The 21,736-nt window shown below is 40.4% G+C and overlaps 1 protein-coding gene across 1 annotated transcript in view; it reads left to right on the top strand.

The window, feature by feature from the left end:
* smap1 (small ArfGAP 1) overlaps positions 1–21,736 on the top strand; it is a 235,402-nt gene that overhangs the window by 72,376 nt on the left and 141,290 nt on the right. Inside the window, exon 6 of the mRNA XM_035992468.1 lies at positions 8,896–8,964. Coding sequence (XP_035848361.1) covers positions 8,896–8,964 — 69 coding nt within the window. The remainder of the gene's footprint in view (positions 1–8,895; positions 8,965–21,736) is intronic.

The following is a 21,736-nucleotide window of genomic DNA, read 5'->3' as shown; positions in this document are numbered from 1 at the left end:
GAAATGTCACAAAAACATACAAAACAATGTATTGGGCTCACTCTCACTGAATCATGAGGTTATGAATGCATGGTGATATTTAGCAATGTAGTCTAAAATTAGACCGAGATTACCCACTATAGACGATGCAGCTCTTCTGTTTCTCCTCTCCCGTGCTGCTGCTGGGGCTTTTGGGTTAAGTGGCATCGGCACATGCAGTTCAACATCACATCTCCTTAAGTCCTCTAATATTTCCTCATTTATGTCATCAACACATCTGTGATTCATGGAAATGTTGTGTAAAACAAGGTCATATTTTTCATAATTGTCCTTGTATTTATGTATGGTTTGCAAAAATGGGAACTGCTGGGTCCGTGAGATGAGAGAAGCAAAGTGTATGTGCGGTGTGCACACTCTACATTACGGTCAAGCATGCGCCCTTAAAATAGCACCTGAATAACGCACCACTGACTTTAGACTAGGTTTTTCCTGGTCTGTGGCAGAATTGTTTTCTGAAACTGCGAAATAGCACTAGGGAATGTTTGCACCGGAACACACCTCCTCTTTTTGCTGAACCGCCCCCGGGAGCGCAAGTTCATTCCCTAATTTACCGACGTGAGTCTGTGGAGGGAAAAGTCCGCTGTGCGTCGGGTGCAAAATAGGAATGATACATGCGTCGGTGTACAAAGTCAATTGCGCTGGGTGCAAGATAGGGCCCAATGAATCATTGTATAGAATGACCAACACAATATTAGATAGATTAAACACAAACTGTTCTTTCCTATAGGCCAGGCCTGTGTGCTATGATGAAATTAGGTGATGCATGAATTTATATGAATGGCATATTATTTATTTATCAACTTCTTCAATTGGAATGACTGATTTGTTGAATGTCCAGCCTTGTAAACATGTAATAATTACCATGACAACATAAAGCACTGACAAATAAGCCTGGTGTTAACATTAGAGGCTCTGAACACCCACACAGGTGTTTATAGTTAATGTGGCTGATTGGACCTTTTCCAGGACTGTGTGGGTGTGGTGTGGCAGGACAAATGACACCTTTATTTACTGACTATGTCAGTTGTAGCAGTGGAAAAACGCCTGTTTTTAGCTCCGCTGCGACTCTCTCTTTACATGTTTTGTGTCGCTCTGGTATGGAGACCTGGCTAAAATTTGTGCGGGAGGGCATGTCGTACTGCTTATGCAGCGTATGTATCAAAGCGGTGAGGCCCGGCTTGGTCACCGTTAGGCCTGTAACAATTATTAAATAATTGTCTAACCGCAATAATTTTACATAACCGTGGTTATTTTGTATAACCACAATTAAAGCATTAGAGCATTTTTTTTTTATGAGATTAGTCACACTACTGTTTGGATCCATCAAACGCGTTTCCAATACCGGCATAGCATCAAAGGATGCCCCTCCCGCTGTTGCAAATCCAGTCGGCTTTTGAAAGTAAAAAAATCCACCGAAGCACCTTTACATGTGTTTAAGTAATGTAGTTAGTCCGTCTGTGGTGTTTAATCTACTAGGGTGCTTTGTTTCATTAGTAACGTTACTGTAAATGATGATGCTGTAGTGGTGATGGCCGTCATTCATTAACATTATGCTAACGTAGGTCCACAGGGATTTGTGCTTTTATTTTTCTAACATGTACAGAACAACTTGTTAGCTAAATTTTGCTAAGGTCTTAAGGGGGTATGAATGTTGATGGTAATTGTTGATTTTGTTTAGATGTGCCAAATTGTAATATATAAGTGATTATTGGTCGGACTGTTTAGCCAAGCTATGCTAGCGGCAGCTGTCACTTGTTGCCATACTAACTCCAAACATCCTAGGCTGTAGCTGTCTAAAGCCAGAGAACTGTGTTGCAGGGTTTATTTTCTAATGAATTTGTGCAATTTGCTTGTTGGTAATAAACATTTAAACTGTTACCCAACAACCTCAAATACAATGGATATCACAAAACGGAATAAAATACGAAAAAGTAGTACTATTTTACAGCGGTTTGCAATGATTCTCTTTTCCCCCACAATGCATTGCATTACGTCACGTTGGGGAGACGACAGACTAAAGCCCCGTCTCTGTTCACTGTCTATGGGCTCGTCTGTGCCACTGGTGTTGCAAAATATGGCTTTTGGTCTCGACCGAGTCCATGTGGCTTTATTATGTGTATAATAATATTGGAGGGAAAGTGAAACACAGCTTGGACGGGGATGCTGTTCGGCTTTTCACAAGTTTAGACAGCTAGCTACACCGACGTTTGCTAACGTTAGCGCAACAGCGTTAGCCTAGACTGCTAGCTAGGTAAATATTACGACTGCCTTCAGAGTTTCCTATATCTGCGTCCACGTTGTCAACATAAGACATGTTGCGTTACTGCTCCTTTTGTACCATCATTTTATTGAATGAAATGTTAAGCTTTGCTCCTACTAGATGGGTGGGTTTTTGTTAGCTACATACAAAGCTAACTGGCTATAGTTAGCCTGTATGCTAGCGGAATTAGCTAACGTTGCATAACCAGCCAGCAACTTCGGCAATCAGCAGTAGTTTCGGTAAGCTAACCACGACAGTTATTGTCGCCCACAATCAACCTCTCCTGCTAAAAGCAGTCAATCTGCATTGATGTTTGAAATAGAGATGCTTGTGGATGTGTTAGCTGTCGTGGTTAGCTCGCCGGAACTACTGCCGAAGCTGCTGGCTGGCTACACAACATTAGCTAATTCCGCTAGCATAGGCTAACTATAGCCAGTTAACTTTGTGTGTAACGTAGCTAACAAAAACCCACCCATCTCGTAGGAGCAAAGCTTAACATTTCATTCAATACAATTATGGTACAAAAGGAGCACTAACGCCACATGTCTTATGTTGACAACGTGGACGCAGGTAGAGGAAACAACGAAGGCAGTCGTAATATTTACCTAGCCGTCTAGGCTAACGCTGTTGCGCTAACGTTAGCAAAACGTCGGCGTAGCTTTAGCTAGCTGTCTAAACTTGTGAAAAGCCGAACAGCATCCCCATCCAAGTAATAAATAAACACTAGGCAAATATGTTGTTACTGGAGCTAGTAGGGTCCATCAAAACGTGAGATATCTAATCGAAAATGTGTTTACAACGTCGGGGGATTTCACAGGTGGGACTGACTGGCAAGTTAGCCCATAGCTAGCATGATCATGCCTTCTATTTCTAGATCTAGCTAGATTACCAGTACGTATCTGAACTAACGACATGATCACTGTCACTCGATATAAAGAAAACATTGACTTTCACTCTGTGCTATTCACTGACAGTAAAAACACCTCTTCCACCTCTTCCTCATCCCAGTCAGTCACCATAGTTATAGTACTAGACTGAGGCACGTCTCCCCAACGTGACGTCATCACCGAATTGCGTTAAAAAACCCACTAAACGACTAAAACGGTAAAAACTGGCCTTTAACACTATTTGGTGACATTTTTAACAATGATATACATATGTTGAGTGCTTTATGTACCCATTAATCAACAGTGGTGGTTAACCTGCAACATGGGCTTTAACACGCTCTGTTTTTTGTGTGTGATTAATGCTTTGTTTTTTATTGATGGGAATACATGTTCTTCACTTTTTTGTTCATTTAAGCAAACAATACAATGTTTTATGATAATAAAGAGGCGTGATTTACTTCGTAGGCTGTGAACCTGCGCATCTGGGTCACATAACAGTGATGCATAACAAAAGATGAATCTTGTGATTCATTTAAACTTAAATTTGTTTGAAAAAGTAATGAATAAAAAAAAATATTATTTCACTAAAAGAGACTATTTTATTTGTATATTGTTAATTGCAATTATTTCTCAGACAGTTAATTGTCCAGCAAAATTTGGAATTGTTATGGGCCTAGTCACCGTACTGAGGTGCAACATATCTTTCGCGATAAACTTTGTTACTGCCTGAGTAATTTTCACGTTCTGATCTGAAGTACGTTCATATGGAGGCACGCTTTCAAACATTTCGGTCCGTGATCGAAAATTGTTGGGTCTTTGTACATAATAGTGTGATCTAGACCTACCTGTAAAGTTTCTTAAAATAACTCTTGTTATGATTTGATACTATGAACAAAATTGAATTGATATGATCCCTGTCATGTGGTGTTTCGCTTACTTGACACACTGGTGTTGATACAGGTTAGTGTTGCACCGCGAGGTAGCAACGTTAGCAGAGCAGGTTTTGCACAATACCTGACGCTCCGCAGCAACTTGGTAAGTCGCGTGTCACGTGACCAGAGTGTAATCGCAGCCTTTGCGGCGAGAAAATCTCATTTTCAATATATTGTGATTTAATTGCAAGTGAAATTAATCGTACAGCCCTATAGTAGACACTCAACAGTTTACTCTATAGTGAGCAGTAAACTGAGATTTCAAACACTTAATGAATCCTGTCGTTTTGCATCATCACTGACAAGTGTACTACGGCACAACTGTATTTTGCATGTATCAAATGCAACACTTTGTGGAAGTATTAGCAGACAATTATTGTTGCATTGTTGATTTATTGTAATATAGGGCATATTTCACATTCAGAATTCAGATAGGGGGTGGTTTCAGACACATCACTACCAGCTGTGATATGCTGTGTGTTTTTTAGTGAAGATCAGATGGGAGTATAATAGTTTGCAAATGCTGCTGGAGCAAATAGTCCAATGATATTCTCATTAGCTCATAGTTAATGGGAGTGAGAGACTTGGTGCCCACTAGAGCCTCAAAGATAATACACTCAAACTTGCTGATGGATATGTCAACAAAAATGTGCTAGGGTGTGCATCTTTCCCTTATAAGACCATGTGGTACGTAACTAGCCACATGGGCTACGATACGGTTCAGGGACGATACATTTTGACATGGCACGATTCAGTTCGATTCGATGTTGAATCAATGCTGTGCCATTCGCTGAGATACGATTCAATCTGATAGATATAGTTAAAATATTTGTTTAATGTAAAAACATTTATTTTCCATTGTAAATTAAAATGAGCCAGTCTTATAAAAGATGCATTGCCTTCCTTCAAATAAGTATATATTTTGTAAAAGGGACCAGGGAATAGCAACGCAAGGACATGCTAATAGTATAACTTAAATTAGTTAATTAGCTAGCCCCTTGTAACCAAATAACATACACATCAGCTCCAAACGGAACCTAGCAAAGTGTTTTTTTTTTTCTGCAAACCAAAACAATGGCGCTGATTGGCTGATCCCTGCCACCCCGAACATGAATGACCAAGTTCAACACATGACCACGCATAGCAGAAGATTCGCATAAGCGACAGCGAAGCTTCAGTCAACCGATTTGTAGTCTATATCGAAGATGATTCATTTACGGGATTGTTCAGGTACCACCGGTGGAATTATGAGGACTATGGTTAACTGCTCCTCAGTCTCTGCAGGGTAAATCCAGACAGCTAGCTAGACTATGTGTCCAATCTGAGTTTTCTGTTGCACGACTAAAACAACTTTTGAACGAGGCTATTTTGCAGCAGCACCGTGGCGCTGTCTGACGCTCAGCGCCGCCCAAGACGATTGTGATCAGTTTAAAGAAATGCCAATAAACCAGAGCATGTTTTTCTCCTATGCTGGAATGCTGTGTGGACTACCCCGCGCTGTAGAGAGAGGTCTGGCAATGCGTCCATTCAGATCGATCCAGGGCTTCATGTATCAATGTAGTCATATCTGTGCTAATCAGTCCCTCCAGGATTTTGCGGCTTTTTTTTATAGATTGTTGCGGCCCAAAATGCCTGAATTTGCGGGAGCTTCTGTTAAAAGTTGCGATGTCTTTTGTATTTTTGTTGCAATGAAGTTGCGAGATTTCTTTAAAAATAAAAAGGAAACTTGTTTTGGGGAGAATAAAAACTACTCTGGGCTGAGTTTCCTAGTTACCTTACCAAAAAGGCTAAGGATGCTGCAAATGTTGGTATAATATGAAAAAGTCTGGTGGATTTAAGACAAAAAATAATAATTAATTGAATTAATTAAATTTGAACATTTCTGCCAATGGTTGTTGATATTTACATTGTTAGTTAATTTCCTGTCCTTGGCTGGGACACACATTCATATGGTTTGATAAAGCACTTATTGGACTTTAACTTATAATTGCACTTACAGTAATGAGCGTAGCTGTCCTCAATTTAGGTCATCCTGTACGTCTCATCTCCGGTTTTTCCAGCCCCGCCCGCTGCAGAGAGCCGACAGGAAACAGCAGCAGCTTTCAGCGACTTTAGAGTGAAAAATCGTTACAGCGGACTTTGATGTTAAAATGTATACAGGTTGGAAGGACGGTCTGAAATGTTTTGTATGGTCTTTCGCTGTATGTTTTGTTGGTAAATGTGAGATGTTTGAGTCACACACGTCTCGTCTTCATATCAGAAACAAGGAAATTAATTTGGCGACGTACGTGTGTTATGTCAACCCGTTCTCACTCCTGCTTGTCACTGGCTCTTAGAGTCCCATACTGACGCAAAGGCACGTGGGACTGCTGTGATTGGTTGAAGTCGCGGGAAACTCCAGTTATTGGTCAAATTTGCGGTAAAGTTGCAGTGATTGGTCAGAATTGCGAGTCACACTGAATTCACGGTGATTGGTTGAATTCGCATGAATTGTTGCCATCGCAAATTCCTGGAGGGACTGGCTAAAGCCTTGACATTTGACCCAGGCTTTCTCTGCATGACAGTTTTTATACAGTGCTGTGTTTGTTTTGTTAATATTTCAGTCCATTAGTCTTAAGAAAAAGAAGAAGAAAAAAAACACTAACCTAATGCAAGCTCACAGAAGAGCACAAAAGATAGTGACTGTAGAATAATAATACATGTCCTCAATGGTAGTTAAGTATTGATGGGAATGAAGTATTGTTTATTATGTTCACAATACAAATTACCATCATCATAAATAACTATGAGCAGCCATTACATTAATCACATTGAGTAGAGACAGAGGGAGACACCGAGAGAAACAGACTGCTATTGTCACTATAATGGCTAGATTGTAGGCTTCAGCCGCTAAGCTAAAGCTTGTCTCTTTGGCATCCTGACAGTCATTAGCTAAAGCCTCTCGGTAGCTGGCATCAGCACCCGCTCATTGACATATAACAAAGCAAGACAGAACCATTAACCTGGAAACACTACATCAACTCTCCGCACACGAAAATCTGCATTGTGAGGTGCATTAAAATCACATTAAAGAATGAGATCTAATTGCTTTCAACCTGCTATGAGGTACAACAAATCATTACAATTAGGCCTCTTGTTTCCTCCTTTAGAATATTCTAATGGTTGTCAAATGGTGATTTAATGAAGATGAGTGCCGTCTTTCTGCATGCTTAAGCAGTATAATATGCTAATTATGGTACTACAGGACAGAGACAGAGTTATCACTGTGATATGTGTTGCAGAATTGTCTTGCTGCACCTTTACTGCTATGTGCATGAATACATTATTAAATATTAACCCTTGTGTTGTCTTACCATCGACTATGCAAGTAATCAAAATTGAAAATTAATTTTGACGTTTTTGTTGCCTTTTTGGCGCTTTTTGCCAACGTTTGTGTCGTTTCTTTCGATGTTTTTTGTGCTTTAGAGTAGCCTGTATTTGCTTTTTTTTAACAGTAGTAGGTAAAATAATAAATAAGCTCTTGTCCTTTTAATCTTACAGTAAAAAAGTGCAATTTTAGCAACATATGAAATCAGAAATATCAAATAAATCCAACATAAGGCAAGTTGCAGAGTGTCTAATATAACAGTCTGTAATTGATTGGGTCACTCATGATGATGGTAAAGCAAAAAAATAACACTGCAGACTGACAGCGTTTGATGATGCTTAATGTTAAGTCATAGCGGGGCATTAAAATGAATCAACAGACTAATGTACCGTTGGGCTACTAGTGGGAAGACATTCCGTGTCACTATGTTGATAATCGCACACGTCTACAGTGCACGTTGTGTCCGAACCCGGCCCGGCCCGACACATTAACTGGAATTATGAACCCGAGCCCGATTTTAACCCAACAATTTATTAATATGTGGGCCGTTATAACTGACGTTATAAAGAACTCGTGAGATATCTGAAACAATCTGGCCTGGTTGCGCAATTATCGAAGACAGTGCTACAGATGGGGGAGACACGATTTTGGCCCAGTTTATCTCACACTCAAGTCAGTGCAGGACATATACCCAGAGCTACAGGAGAAACTGGAGAGGCATAGCTTTCTCCCCACCCAATTCGCTAGTTGCATGATAATAAATAATAAAGTAATGATTAAAAAAACACAAATAATTGATGAAGGGCCTGGCCCGAGGATAGTGGTGGGACATATGGGCCCGACCTGGCTCGCGAGTCAAGTTCGGGCTCGGGCTTGGGCAGAGAATCTAAACTCTACATGGGAGGGAAAGGGACAAAAAGGTGAGCAGAACTTACGGTGTTTTGCTGCTGTTATCCTGACTCAGGGATGCATTTTACAAAGTCTACAGACTACCACGTTGTTGTTGGCATTAAGAGTAAAATACTTCCACACTTTAGAAGACCGTGTGTGAGTCTTTTTTTGAATGTGTTGTTGAACTTGCGAGGAATCCATACTTGCTACGTGCTGTTGCTGGAGGCAGCCGGTTACTTATAGATTTCTACGCGTGATGCACCGACGCAAATTATTTGTGTCGACGCATTTACGTAATTGACTACGTTGATGAATCGTCAGCCCTAGTCTAAACCCCTCAAACTCTTGGTTTTGTCTCGGTTTTGATACACTCTGGTCTTGGTGATGATTTGGTCTCGGTTTAGGTGTTCTCGACTACAACACTGGCTATGAAACACATTCATAGTGCGGGCTGTACAGTATATGCTGTTGCAAATATGCCACTGTCTTACACCATCTGTCTCTTTATTTTCTTCACAGAAGGAGCATGAAAAGAATAAAGAGAAGAAGAAGGATGTTAATAAAGTGGAGAAACAAAACAACACAAAGGTAAAAGTGATGTGCACAGTTAATAGACTACATGTGACCTGAAAAACAGTAATTTAGGTTAAAGTTGAAATCTTGAATTGGCTTCACCTGTGGTTACCGTGGTATCAGCAAGTGTGGTTTAATACTACAGGTCCCAGAATTCTAGAGGCAGAAATACAACAAAAGAGCAACTGGTGTATATGTGTACAGTGCAGCCAGACAAACTCGTACTATTTTAGAGAGAGAGACTGAATGAGAAGCATAGAAGTCTAGATAGCATAGAAAGTGAAATTTCACTAAGCTTTATTAGCAGCCATATACATATTTGATTATTTGACTTTTGAATTATCCTAAAATGTTGAGGTTAGGTTGTAAATATAAATACAAAGGATGTAAATGCAAAGAATCAAACATAAATAAATAAGCAACATACAAATAGGTTGATGTGCACAATTGATGTCCACAACGCCTCTGCAGTTTCTTAAAGTCACAGTGAGTCACGGCAATGCCGGCAAAGCGGACACAAGTGCGGTTACAGTTTTGAAAACACCAAGCATACAGCGTTTGCTGCAACAGCCTAAAATATAATGGCGAGACTGACGTGCAGTTAATGTTACACTTCTGATACAGACAGGCACCACAGTGTTCCCTATGCCCCGGTGACTGACTGACTGGCTGAGGTTTAAGGGCAAGGCAAAGCAAGGCAACTTTATTTCTATAGCACCTTTTAGCAACAAGGGAATTTGAAAACAGAATAAGATACGAATACAAGAATAAAAGTTACAGTGCAGTAAATTAATAATTATTTGATTTAATAGGTTGTAGGCACGGGTTTGGGAGGGACGCTGTAGTTATTAGGTCTGAAGAGGCAAAACTTATATTTTCTGAGATTAAAGTAGTCAAAAAACACATTTACGAGAAAACATTCTCGTAGCAGAAATACAATAGAAGAGCAACTGTTGTATCTGTAACAAACTAATTTTGTTACCGAGAGGCAGGGCAATAAACAGTTTGATATGCCCGGTTTGTGGACGGTAACCTTCCACAAGCCGGGCATATCAAACTGTTTATTGCCCTGCCTTGAGGTGATTATCCCGTTTATTCTACTTCTTGCTTGCCAACATAATAAAACAATTCAAATACTTTAATAATTAAGCTTTTTCTTATTCGTATTGCATGCTTATTAAATGTATACTCTGTTTGAGTTCATCTCCCTCAAAAAGTAGTCCCCTTTAGAACTATGGTGAATAACGTTAGCTCAGCTGTAGCTAATTAGTTTCTATAGCAACCACAGTCCGGGTCAGTTGTCACTGTCAGTCTATCCTTCTGGTGGCTCTTCCACTCGGTGAAAACCTTGATAGCAAAGGCAGTTGCCTTTTTCGTGTTTGATTCAGGGGCCCCGTCTTCAATTGTATGCAGCTCCTCATCTGTCAGATCTCGGAAACGGGTACCGTGGGCCTTGTCTTTTTCTTTTGTCATTTCGTCATCCTTGTCGCTCTTTAACCAGTCCTCAAATGTCTTCCCTCCTCCAAATATATTAAAATTGACAATGAATTCGTCCATTTTTAAAACACTGTAATGTTTAGAACTACGGCGAATAACATTAGCTCAACTGTAGCTAACGTTAATTAGTTTCTATAGCAACCACACAAGGCTGCATCTGATCACTAACTTTAGTTTAATAATGTAGTTGCTACATTGTATCTCACTTGCGAAACTATGTATCGACTGACCCTCCGATAGATTTCCGACACATTTTAGAAACTTTTTTAAACAAGGTTTATTTTTACAATGGACCTCATGTTTGAAATTTCTGTGATAGAAAAAAAATACAAGCAGCGTATTGATCTACTATTTGATGACGCTGTGCTCAGTCAGCGGACAACCTGCCGGGTTAATCCCCTCCTCCCAGCCAATCAGAATCAAGCATTCTTACATGAAGTAGAATAAGTGAACTATATTTCAAAAGCTATGATCCGTCCGTGAAAGTGAAAGTGTGTGTTGGATCGTGTAACTTGAACCTCAGCTGCATCAAACAAGTTAGCTGTTTCCAACGTATCTGTAATCATTGTTTAATTATCTTGTCTTTATGTCACTCAGTGTAATGAGTGAAGTCCTTACCTTGCTGCTGGCAGATTTAGCTACATTTAGCTCTCTTTTTTTTGGACGTAGATAGACTGTTAACGCTCACTGTACCAGAGAAAGATGCCCTAACATCATAAAAGGCAATTTGCATAACATTGTGATTTGAATACAAATCTGGAAATTGATGGAAAGATTAATTAAAGACAAAATCACTGCTGTATGCAGAGAAAGTTTTTATATAAATAACTAATTTGACCAGAATGTATTAATCCAGCTCAGTGTGGACAGAAAGAGCTGCAATTACTGAAGTGTGGAACAGAGGTGTGTGTGTGTGTGTGTGTGTGTGTGTGTGTGTGTGTGTGTGTGTGTGTGTGCGTGTGTGCGTGTGTGCGTGTGTGCGTGTGTGTGTGTGTGTGTGTGTGTGAGCATTTTTTCCAAACTCTGTTTTAGTTTGTGGAACATCATACAGTATGTATCTACTTGATCTTAGGTTGTGTTCAGATCTACTAGATGTTAAAAGTGTAGTTAAATATGAAGGAGTGTGTCCAGTTATTGATTTGTACACAAAGGTCAACCAATGTTTGAGCCTTCTTGTGTTGAGTGAGGGCCAACCTACCATTTCATATAATACACAGTGATGGGTAGAGTACTTTGCATGGGTTATAAATCTCAGTGCTGAATGATACACAGAATCCAAAGATTTCAACAGGGACTTTGTGGAGTGTCTGTAAAACACATCTCCATAGTCTGAAATTGGCAAAAAGGTAGATTCAACCAACTTTTTCTTGACTTTCTGTGTGAAGCAGGAACTGTTTCTGAAGTAAAAGCCCAACTTTAATTTCAATTTAGTGATTGAATACAAATCTGGAAATTGATGGAAAGATTAATTAAAGACAAAATCACTGCTGAAGTTTTTATATAAATAACTAATTTGACCAGAATGTATTAATCCAGCTCAGTGTGAACAGAAAAAAAAGAGTTGCAAAGGGGGGGGGGGGGCAGCACTGAAGGAGTGAATGTGTGTGTTTCTGGGTCATGGTTAGTGAATTCTGAATATTTCCATGGCCTGCGAAGCGGTGAGGGAATAATGTAGCTCTCAGCAGTGTGTGTGTGTGTGTGTTGAGATGCTCTACAGGGAAATGGAATGAAGGCTATGGGCAACTGTTCCCACTGAGAGTGAAATCTAACGCAGCGGTCTGTACTCTGTAGCGTTCATTCCTTACTCTACATCCATCTGCTCATAAACTTGACTGGTTTGCCTTTTTTACAGTTAAAAATATGGTCACATGTCTTGGCAATATTTCTGTCGCGATTTTTGTTTTTACACCTCTTTTCTTTACATACTATATATATATATATATATATATATATATATATATATGTATATATATATATATGTATATATATATATATATATATATATATATATATATATATGTATGTATGCATTTAAAGGACGATTGCACAAAAAACAAGGACATGATAATTGTGGTTTGTAATGTGTCATGCTAGAATCACTAAGCGTCACACAATATATAATAAAGTAGCTTGATTTTTTCAGGTATTTAATGTGCTGTACTAGACAAAAACACACATTCCTGTCTGGTCAATATATCTACAATGTCTTAACTGATGGTTCAGAAAATGGATCGTAATGTGTTAAAGCCCTGACTATGTATGACCATGGATCCATCCATCAAGGAACCCCTTGCCTCTGTTTCTAACTAATAAAGGTGTTAAATTCCCCCAAAATAATTTGAAAATAAGATGTACTACATCACGAAATATATTGCAGTGCTACAGCTAATGATTTCTTAAATTATTGATTAGACTGCGGGTTATTTTCTGTCAGCGATGTCATGAATTGTCCAAAACCTCTGCTGTGTGGTGACAGCTGACAGACTAGTATTGATTAAAATACTCTTTTTTTTGTGAATAATGAGCTTTTTCCACCAATGCGGTACATACTTTCCTGCAGTCCCAAAATACACATTGAAGCACCAGGCATCAAGTCTCCGTTTGACTTTACCTTCATGTCTATGGCGTCTTTGTCCAAACTGGAATCCAATCATAAATCATCATATTGTCTTTGTGCAACGGTCTGCAAACACATGTGCGCCTGCTGTTAATCTCAGTCATGTTTTCAGTGGCGCTTTAAAGTCATTGGTCTTTAAAGCTTACTGTTACTTCTTACTTAAAGCTTTAGTGCGTAACTGTTTTATATTGATAAATGTCCGTTACATTCAAGCCATTGCAAAATTAGTTGATACAAAGCTAATTAAGACTATCAGCTCCACAAAACTCTCTCTGTATTTCTCAGTATGGCTATGTTCAGAAGATTGTGTCATCCGGAGAAAATTGAGTGAAGATAATTACTGGATGGGTGGGGGTGGTGCACAATCACGGAAGGCTTGTATCATGTGGATGTGCTGACAGTGTTGTTGTCATTACTTAGAATTCCTCATGGGGGAGACAGAAACTATGCACTATAGCTTTAAGTTACTGCTGTGTAAATGTATCCAAAGCTGGTGTGAAGAACTACATAAACAAATTTTCTCCAGTGTCAGAAGAAAATCAATGTTGAAAAGAGACATTGCATTTTGTTTTAATGTCATCAAAAGCAATCAGCATATGATTATTTCCAATCGATGAAAATTCATTACCTCCAGTCTCTTTGTATATTTTTACCCCATCTTCCCGTATGAACACTCCAACACTTGGGCAGCACGGGGGCTCAGTGGTTAGCACTGCTGGCTCACAGCAGGTACACACTGCAGAGTTCGATGCCCAGTGTTTTCTTTGTGGAGTTTGCATGTTCTCCCTGTGTTGCGTGTTTGTTTGCTCCGGGTGACACTATTAGGGGCCATCCACACGGAGACGGTTTTTGATGCAAACGCACATGTTTAGCATTGTTTGGGCCACCCGTCCAAACGAATTCTGTAAATGCACTGCCTGAAAACGCACTTTTTTGAAACCTGGTCTCAGGGTGAAAAAATTCGAAAACGGCTCCCTTTTGGCTTCGTTTGGACGGCGAATACAAATACGTTCGTATTGATGATGTCATCGCCACACCCCTCGACCTCTTACCCGCACTAGTGCACGGCCACACACGACTGCGGTGAAGCTAAACGAGCATATCCCATCTCCATGGTCAAACCAGCTCACTTCATCTAAATACTTTGTCCCTGACACTTCCCTCTGCCGGTCCTGGATTCTACAAGATATATTGCTAACGTTAAACATCGCTAAAGTAGCTGACCACTCCAGCAGCAACGTAACGTTAGCTGCTATGGTTATCTGTTTATAAAGTGGAAGTAGACAACTTATCAACTAGCTAGCTAATCTGTCTGCTTATCAACTCCTTGAACGGATTATAGTAACGTTTACCACGGCTTATTGTAGAAAGGCTACCGCAAGAAAAACGTGTAGATTATCAAAAGGACATTGGATCATTAATGTTTGTTTGACTGCCGATGTTAGCTAGCGCGCTGCAATCATGTCCAATGGCAGACAGAATTGCAAAATAAAAAGCAATCCAACAGCACATTATACATTGTAAACAAATACACGGTTTCTTGCGGCGGCCTTTATAAATTGAGCAGTGGTGAAAGTTATTATAGTCCATGGATGTATTAAGAGAACGTTATAGTCTAGCTATGTTATGATGGGAAGTGGAAGTGACTATGCTCTTCTTTTCCGTTTTTTGGCGAATTTCTGTAGCAGAAACAGCGCCGCCTATAGGCCTGGAATATGAAGTAGTGCGGTGAGTCATTTACAAATGGATCCGTTTGGACGCAACTATTCTTGAAACGTAGGTAGGTAAGGTAATGGACATCCGGCCGAAAAGAGTGAAATCCAGCGGAATTTCCAGCAGCGACAGGGCAATCCCAGGATTGGAACGTTGTGGATATAGACTAAGATGACGATAAAAAAAAAAACGATATATTGTGCAGCCCTACATAAAACACTAACAGCTGAGGAGCAGAACAAATCGAAAAGTTTGACCCAATGATGGACCAAATTTAGTGGCAGTCCATCCAATAGTTAAAAGATTTCAGTCAAAACCAAATCGGTCAGCCTCATGGATGCTCTAGATGAGAAGGGGATCACCAAAGTCATTAGCATGCAGCCTCTGGGGACCATTGATGTCTTTACAAAATGGTATGGCAGTCCATCCAATGTTTGTAATGATATTTCAGTCTGGACCAAAGTGGTGGAGTGACTGAGCCACCAATATTAGAGCCATTGGTTTCTAGGGATGAAAATATTGGTGGCTAAAATACCCCAGTGGAAGGTAAGGGTGTGGAAGATACAACGAAAATGTTTCATCTCTGTTAACCGGGCTGCAGATGCATTTATCAACCCTCCTATCTTGGCGTTTGTTGGTGTAGAATCTTTTAAACATTATTATTGATTATTATTCTCTTGTAGCCAACCATAACAACAGTTTTGTTTCGTGGCGTGCCCTGCGAGCAATCACGGCCTTTCAAGTCAATGTTTGTTATTCCACCAGCTGCGCCATGGAGCATCCCAGAAGCGTGCGTGAAGCGGCTCTCCGCTCCGCTTTGCTAAATATACGAGCCAGGTCTATTTTCACGCAAGACGCGGGCTGTTCGGACAGCCAGGCAGGGAGTGAAACAGCCAGGCTACCCAGTCAATTTACCAAAACACCCCCCCCCAAATATCGTTTATGTCTCCTTTACAACACCAGGGACAATGAGAGATTCATCTTGGAAGTTGAAAAACACAATACCACATCACAGATCTTTTTTTATCAGGACAACACCAGAAAAGAGAAGGCATGAAGTTTAACTGCAGGAGTGCTTGGAGTGGAAGGTAGATACTAGCCTAATAGACATGCGATTGTTCTGTAAAGTACTTGTAGAGTCAATATAATCTGCGAGTCGGGCAGCAAGATGCTCTGCTTCTGAGACACGCCCAGTGTGGTATGGCGCGTGGCGAAGGAAGGAACAAAACAGCGGCGCAGCCGGAACGCAGCACAGACGTGCCCAGTGGAGAATCGGAGTAAGAGTTTACCTTGGGTGGTAACATGGCACTTCACTTCTCAATATCTGTGTGTGAAAAAGAGAGGAAAAGGAAGACAGACTCTGCAGCCACTCAGTTGACCTGCTGGTATGTTATACATTGAGGTATATGTGTTAGTTGGAGTGCTTTCACACCTACCTCGTTTGGTTTTGGACCTTCGGACTTTTTAGTTTGATCCGAACCAAAATGACCACGGTCCGGACCAAACAGCCAAAATTTGGTCTGACCAAAAGAGTTAGTCTCGGTCCAAATCAAACTGAACCATGGTTTGGACTTTTGGACCAAATACAAGAAGTTCTGGCAGGCTGTCGTTGTCATAAGAGAAGCGTAGCTCCTTCAAGGAACAACTCAGTGCTTAGTGTGTACCGGTGTGTACGTAGTGAGAGAAAGTGACGGTGGATAAGCTCAGAGCAGACAGCTGTTGGCTGTCAAAGCAGAGAATAAATTCAGTTTACTTGTTAAGTGGTAGTAAATGTACAGTGTAGGTTTCAGTTTGTCTCTGAATAAATGCAGTACCTTATTAAACCCAAGTAAAGTTCCAGTGTCTTGCTTCTCAACAACGCAACAAAACACCTATGTGATGACGACAGGACGTAGTTACTGTATGTGATGTAGAGTTTTTCAGTGCGCTTGCATAACTGCAGTGTGAAACAAAAACATAAACCTTGGTCCAGACCTTGGTTCAGACTTTCAGGTGTGAAAAGGCCCATATAATATATGCAAGAATTAATATTTTTCTGTGTGCTGGCAGAAATATGCGGCATTCACCATCTCTTTTTCTTCCTCCTTACCATCTGACCCATTGTCAAGGAGATACATGAGGACATTTCTGGTGTTTGTGTGTGTGTGTGTGAGAGAGAGAGTTTTTAGTCCAAGTGTATGCTGATGTATGTTTCCCTCTATTTCTCTGTCTTTCCCCTGCTTGTCTCACCCTCTATCTTCCTGTTCTCACCCTTCAGTCTGCTGTGTGCTTTTTTACCGCTCTCGGAAACAAAGACGTACTGTACCATCATGACACATCTCTAGCACCCCTTTCATCTTTGCATGCAGATAATATACTGTACATATGTGCGAGGAGATACTGGATGGAGCAGCCCAAGCTTTAATCAGCAGCCATATTTCATTTCCTTTCACATCACTTCATTTCATTTCTTCCTCAAATAGGGTGACACAAACAGCACTTTGGCTTTGCTTTGCAAAATTCAAACATAAAACAAGTGTAAAATACTGTGAATGCACCAACTACTGAACTAATTTCACAGTAAGTCTAAGGGAGGCTACAATCAATATGGACTTTTCTGTGTGTTGCTGGATTGCAGCTTCAGAGAGAGAGAGTAGTTTGTGCTGATCTTCTATATTTATACATTTGTCATTTTTTTGTGAGAGAAACAAAGAATTACAGGAATTTTAATGTTTCTCACAGGTTTTTTGTTCATATCAGTCCATTGAAACCCTGAGATTGTGATGATTACAGATAATGATACATGCATACTGTATGTCTTTTATGTCTTATGAAATTTGAATGAGTTCATGTTAGTGATTCCTGCACACAGACATTGCCGTATTGAGTGAAGTTACAGTAAATATCTATCTATTGATGTATTGATTCATTGAACTCCATATAGTTAGATGACTCACATGAGACATTAAAAATGCAATGGTCAAATGGTCCTAACTTTTAGCCCACAGCATGTATCGAGCTGGATCCTAGTTGTGCATCAATGTGACCAGAATCATCTTTTTCTTGTGTTGGATCCTTCCCATCTGGTTGCAGCACACATATTTTTAAACTCCACTCCCAGAGTTTGGAACACAGTGTTTCCGCTCTGTTCTGTTCAAATCTGAAGCCTTAAATCCAATCTTAGAAAGCACTGATGTCATCATCAGGTTTTTTTTCATTAGTATCTTGACAAGTCAAGACAGTTTTATTTATACAGCCCAATATCACAAATCACTTGAGGTCATGGATATGATTCACAACACCTTTATAAAAGCATTTGATGGTCCAAATTGTTTTGCTTTACTTGAGGTCAAGGGGAAAATATTCATGACACAATTATAATGGTCTTATGGCAGCCAATGTAAAACCCAACCACTTAATTAAGCTTAGCATTAATTCATGCAGGACACAGAAGTCATACGCCCGTTGATTGAATTATCATTCCTATCAGACACGCACCAATCACAGCCATTCTCACATCAAAGCGGTCCTTTTAAATGTGACTCCCTCCTCACTGGTCCCTGCTACACTGACGCTGCTTCACTCGTTGCTGCTGCTGGCAACGCTTTGCCTCCACCATACCAGCCTCCACCTTCCTAGTTCAGACTCCTAACATGACTCAAAGTTTAAAATGGTTTTCAATGTCTTTCTTTTGGCTCACTCTTTTTTTTTACCCAGGGGGGTTTCTGCATGGTGCTCCCTGTTTCAGCTTAGCATGCTGCTTGGCTTGTCAAGGGAGCATTATAAAGAGCGGAACCATCAATGCCAAGCATAACTGTATTTCCATTTGTTGCAATAAATGGTTAAATCTATGACGAGTGTTCCTGACTGAAATTACAGTTTAATGTAATGTTAACACATAAAGCTAAGAGCTATACATTTCTTAAAGTTTAATAATTAGGCCTGAAACATTCATGACAGCTTATGTTGTCTCTCTTAATGTCAAGTTGACATAACACAAACATCTCAAACAATGCTAACTTTGCATTAAAAGTGTCATAATTTACCGAATGACACTTAATGACAGCGGTCATTAACATTGCAAAAGACTCCTTCATGTTCATGACAGGTGCCATGTCATAGTTATGAAAGTGTCATGTCAGCCTTATGCACACTCCTTCAAATATAGTGTTACTCAAATTTGCCTCAAGGGGCTTTACAATCTTTAAAGCAGATGACACCTTCTGTCCTTAGACCCTCAATTCGGATAAGGAAAGGCTGATTGTTCTCCCTTCCTTTTACTTTGTATATAGCAATAATAATATGTAAGCAATGAAAAAATAAATACTGTTGATGTAGGACTTAGTTGGCTCTGCCATTGAAGACTTCATTCAGAAAATAATTTAAGCATTTATTTCCCTGCAGTTTCTAGATCAGTGTTGGTGGGGGGGTTATTTGTTATTTTGATTGGCCATCCATTTCTATTTTGATTACAATTTATGGTGCAAACTGTGTTTGGATAATTGAGTTGTAAAATGTAGCTGTGTACTATTGTGTGTTATTTGAGGACAAGGGAATAATGTTCTGTGATTGGAATAGTGATTTCAGTCAAACTATTACTGATACAAAACTGATGGAGATGGTGAAAGGGTTTCTTAGGGGGCTTTCACACCTGAGTCCGGACCAAGGTTCACGTTTTTGCATTTGATCCGGTAAGTTTTGGTTTCACACTGCAGTTATGCAAGCGCACTAAAGATCTATACGTGACAAAACTACGTCCTGCTGTCATCACATACGTGAGCTGCATCTTCAGATACTTAACACATAGGCTAATTGATTGGTTTGTAGACGGGCTTCCCCGTCCTCTCGTATCCTCTCGCTGTGTCGGAGTTTTTTCAACTGACTTCTGCTCTCCCCTACTACTGCTCTTTTTGTTTTGTTTTGCGATTTTGAGAAGCAAGACACGAGAACTTTCTTTCTGCAGCATTTATTCAGAGACAAACGGAAACCTACATTGTACATTTACTACCACTTAACAAGTAAACTGCTGATATTCTCAGCCCTGATAGCCGACAGCTATCTTCTCTGAGCGCATTCTCCATCACACACTCTCTCATGTAGCCTACACACTAAGCACTGAGCTATTCCTTGAAGGAGCTTCCCCGGTCTTATAACACGATGATAGCCTGCCAGAGCTTCCTGTTTTGGTCGGACCAACTTTCGGCCGTTTGGTCCGGACCGTGGTCCGGGGGAGGTTTCACACCTGTCATTTTGGTTCGGATCAAACTGAAAAGTACGAAGGTCTGGACCAAACGAGGTAGGTGTTAAAGCCCCCGTAGAGGCAAGTAAGACACCTTTGAAACCGAAAGGTCACAGGCTCTGTCTTGCACGCGTTTATTACCTGCCCAGTCTAAAGCTACAAAGATTAATCAATTAATTGATTAGTTTACAACTATTACATTAATTGCCAACTGTTTTGATAATCGATTAATTGGTCTGAGTAATTTTTTATGAAAAACAGTTTTAAAAAAAATGATCTCTTAAGCCTCTTAAATGTGAATATTTTCTGGTTTCTTCACTCCTCTGTGACAGTAACCTGAATATCTTGAGTTGTGAACAAAACAAGACATTTGAGGATGTCATCTTGGGCTTTGGGAAACACTGATCGACATTTTTCACCAATTTCTGACATTTTAGACCAGGCAACTTATCGATTAATTGAGAAAATAATCGACAGATTAATCAACAATGAAAATAATTGTTATTTGCAGTCCTAGCCATTTCTTTCTAGAAGTTCATGAACCTGAACTTGATCCTGTTTACTCATCCATGGATGCTTTTACTCTGCCTGAACAGCTAAAGGCTTCAAGACTAAACATGTTAAGATCTACTCCGGATTTCCACTGGATGCGAACGTCTGCGGAACGGCTCCTCTGTGGAACGGCTGCGTGCTCCGCCGTCCGTCAATACCCACTAGGTCCGGATTTGTTGCAGCACGGCTGCAGCCATGACTGACAGCTGTAGTCACGAGGACCCACAATATCTCGCAAATTCACATAGAATAGAACCACAAAACCAACAACAGTTTGTTTCCATCCAGAGGGGAAACAACTCTGTGCTGTGTTTTCAAGGTGTAGTGCAGGGAAATATGATCCACCGTGAGCACAGTGTATTTTATTTTGAAAATTAACCGGATTTTTATTTTGTTTCTGTGCTCGACTTCCTTTCCCGCACTATCTGCTGTGTGCTGAATTGCTGTGGAGCTCTCCGGCGTCCGGCAAAAATAGAAGCTCTGCATATCTGCTCCAGAGGGCTGCAGACCGCCGGAGCTGGGACGCAGTCGGAACGCAGCTGTTCCGCAGTCAGTGGAAATACACACATTGACTTTAATGGAAACCTAATGACTCCGCCGACGTTCCGGAGCGGATCCACAGCTGTTACGCATCCAGTGGAAATTGCCGGCTAGCTCTTTACTTGAGTTTGCTAAACATACATTTCTTCACTAATGCAAAAGTACCATTAACTTCTTGAATGGTACTTTTGGTCACTTCTTCTTGGTACATTATAGACTGGGTAAACCCAGCCCGATGTGCCAGCGATTTGATTTCGCCCTGCAGCTCAGGCTGGAAACCTGTACATTTATCTATCCTGCTTCCGTTACAATGTTGCGGGGACCAATCACAAACTGGCTTATCCACCTGGTGCACTATTGCCGGGTTTAACACGATGACGATAGAGAAGCGACCAAGCAGCTTCTTGTTTACATTCAATATAGCGGCCACCGAAGTGCAGCAACCCGTTGATGCCGCTGTCGCTGATATGTCACCCGGATTGTTGGTCTGATTGGTTGAAGGGCTATCCAATTGCGTACAGAGTCATTTGAACTGTGCCCGTTGATCACGCCTCTTGTGCATTAGAAAATACAGAGCAGACTCCCCAGACTAATGTTCAATCTTAAAAGATTGAGCTTGGTCTGGTGATAGCCAGACTAGGTACATTATT

Source organism: Sander lucioperca, chromosome 15, assembly GCF_008315115.2.
Source record: "Sander lucioperca isolate FBNREF2018 chromosome 15, SLUC_FBN_1.2, whole genome shotgun sequence".
NCBI classification, from domain to species: domain Eukaryota; kingdom Metazoa; phylum Chordata; class Actinopteri; order Perciformes; family Percidae; genus Sander; species Sander lucioperca.
Note: the sequence above shows the minus strand (reverse complement) of the source record. Positions and strands in the feature narration are given on the sequence as shown.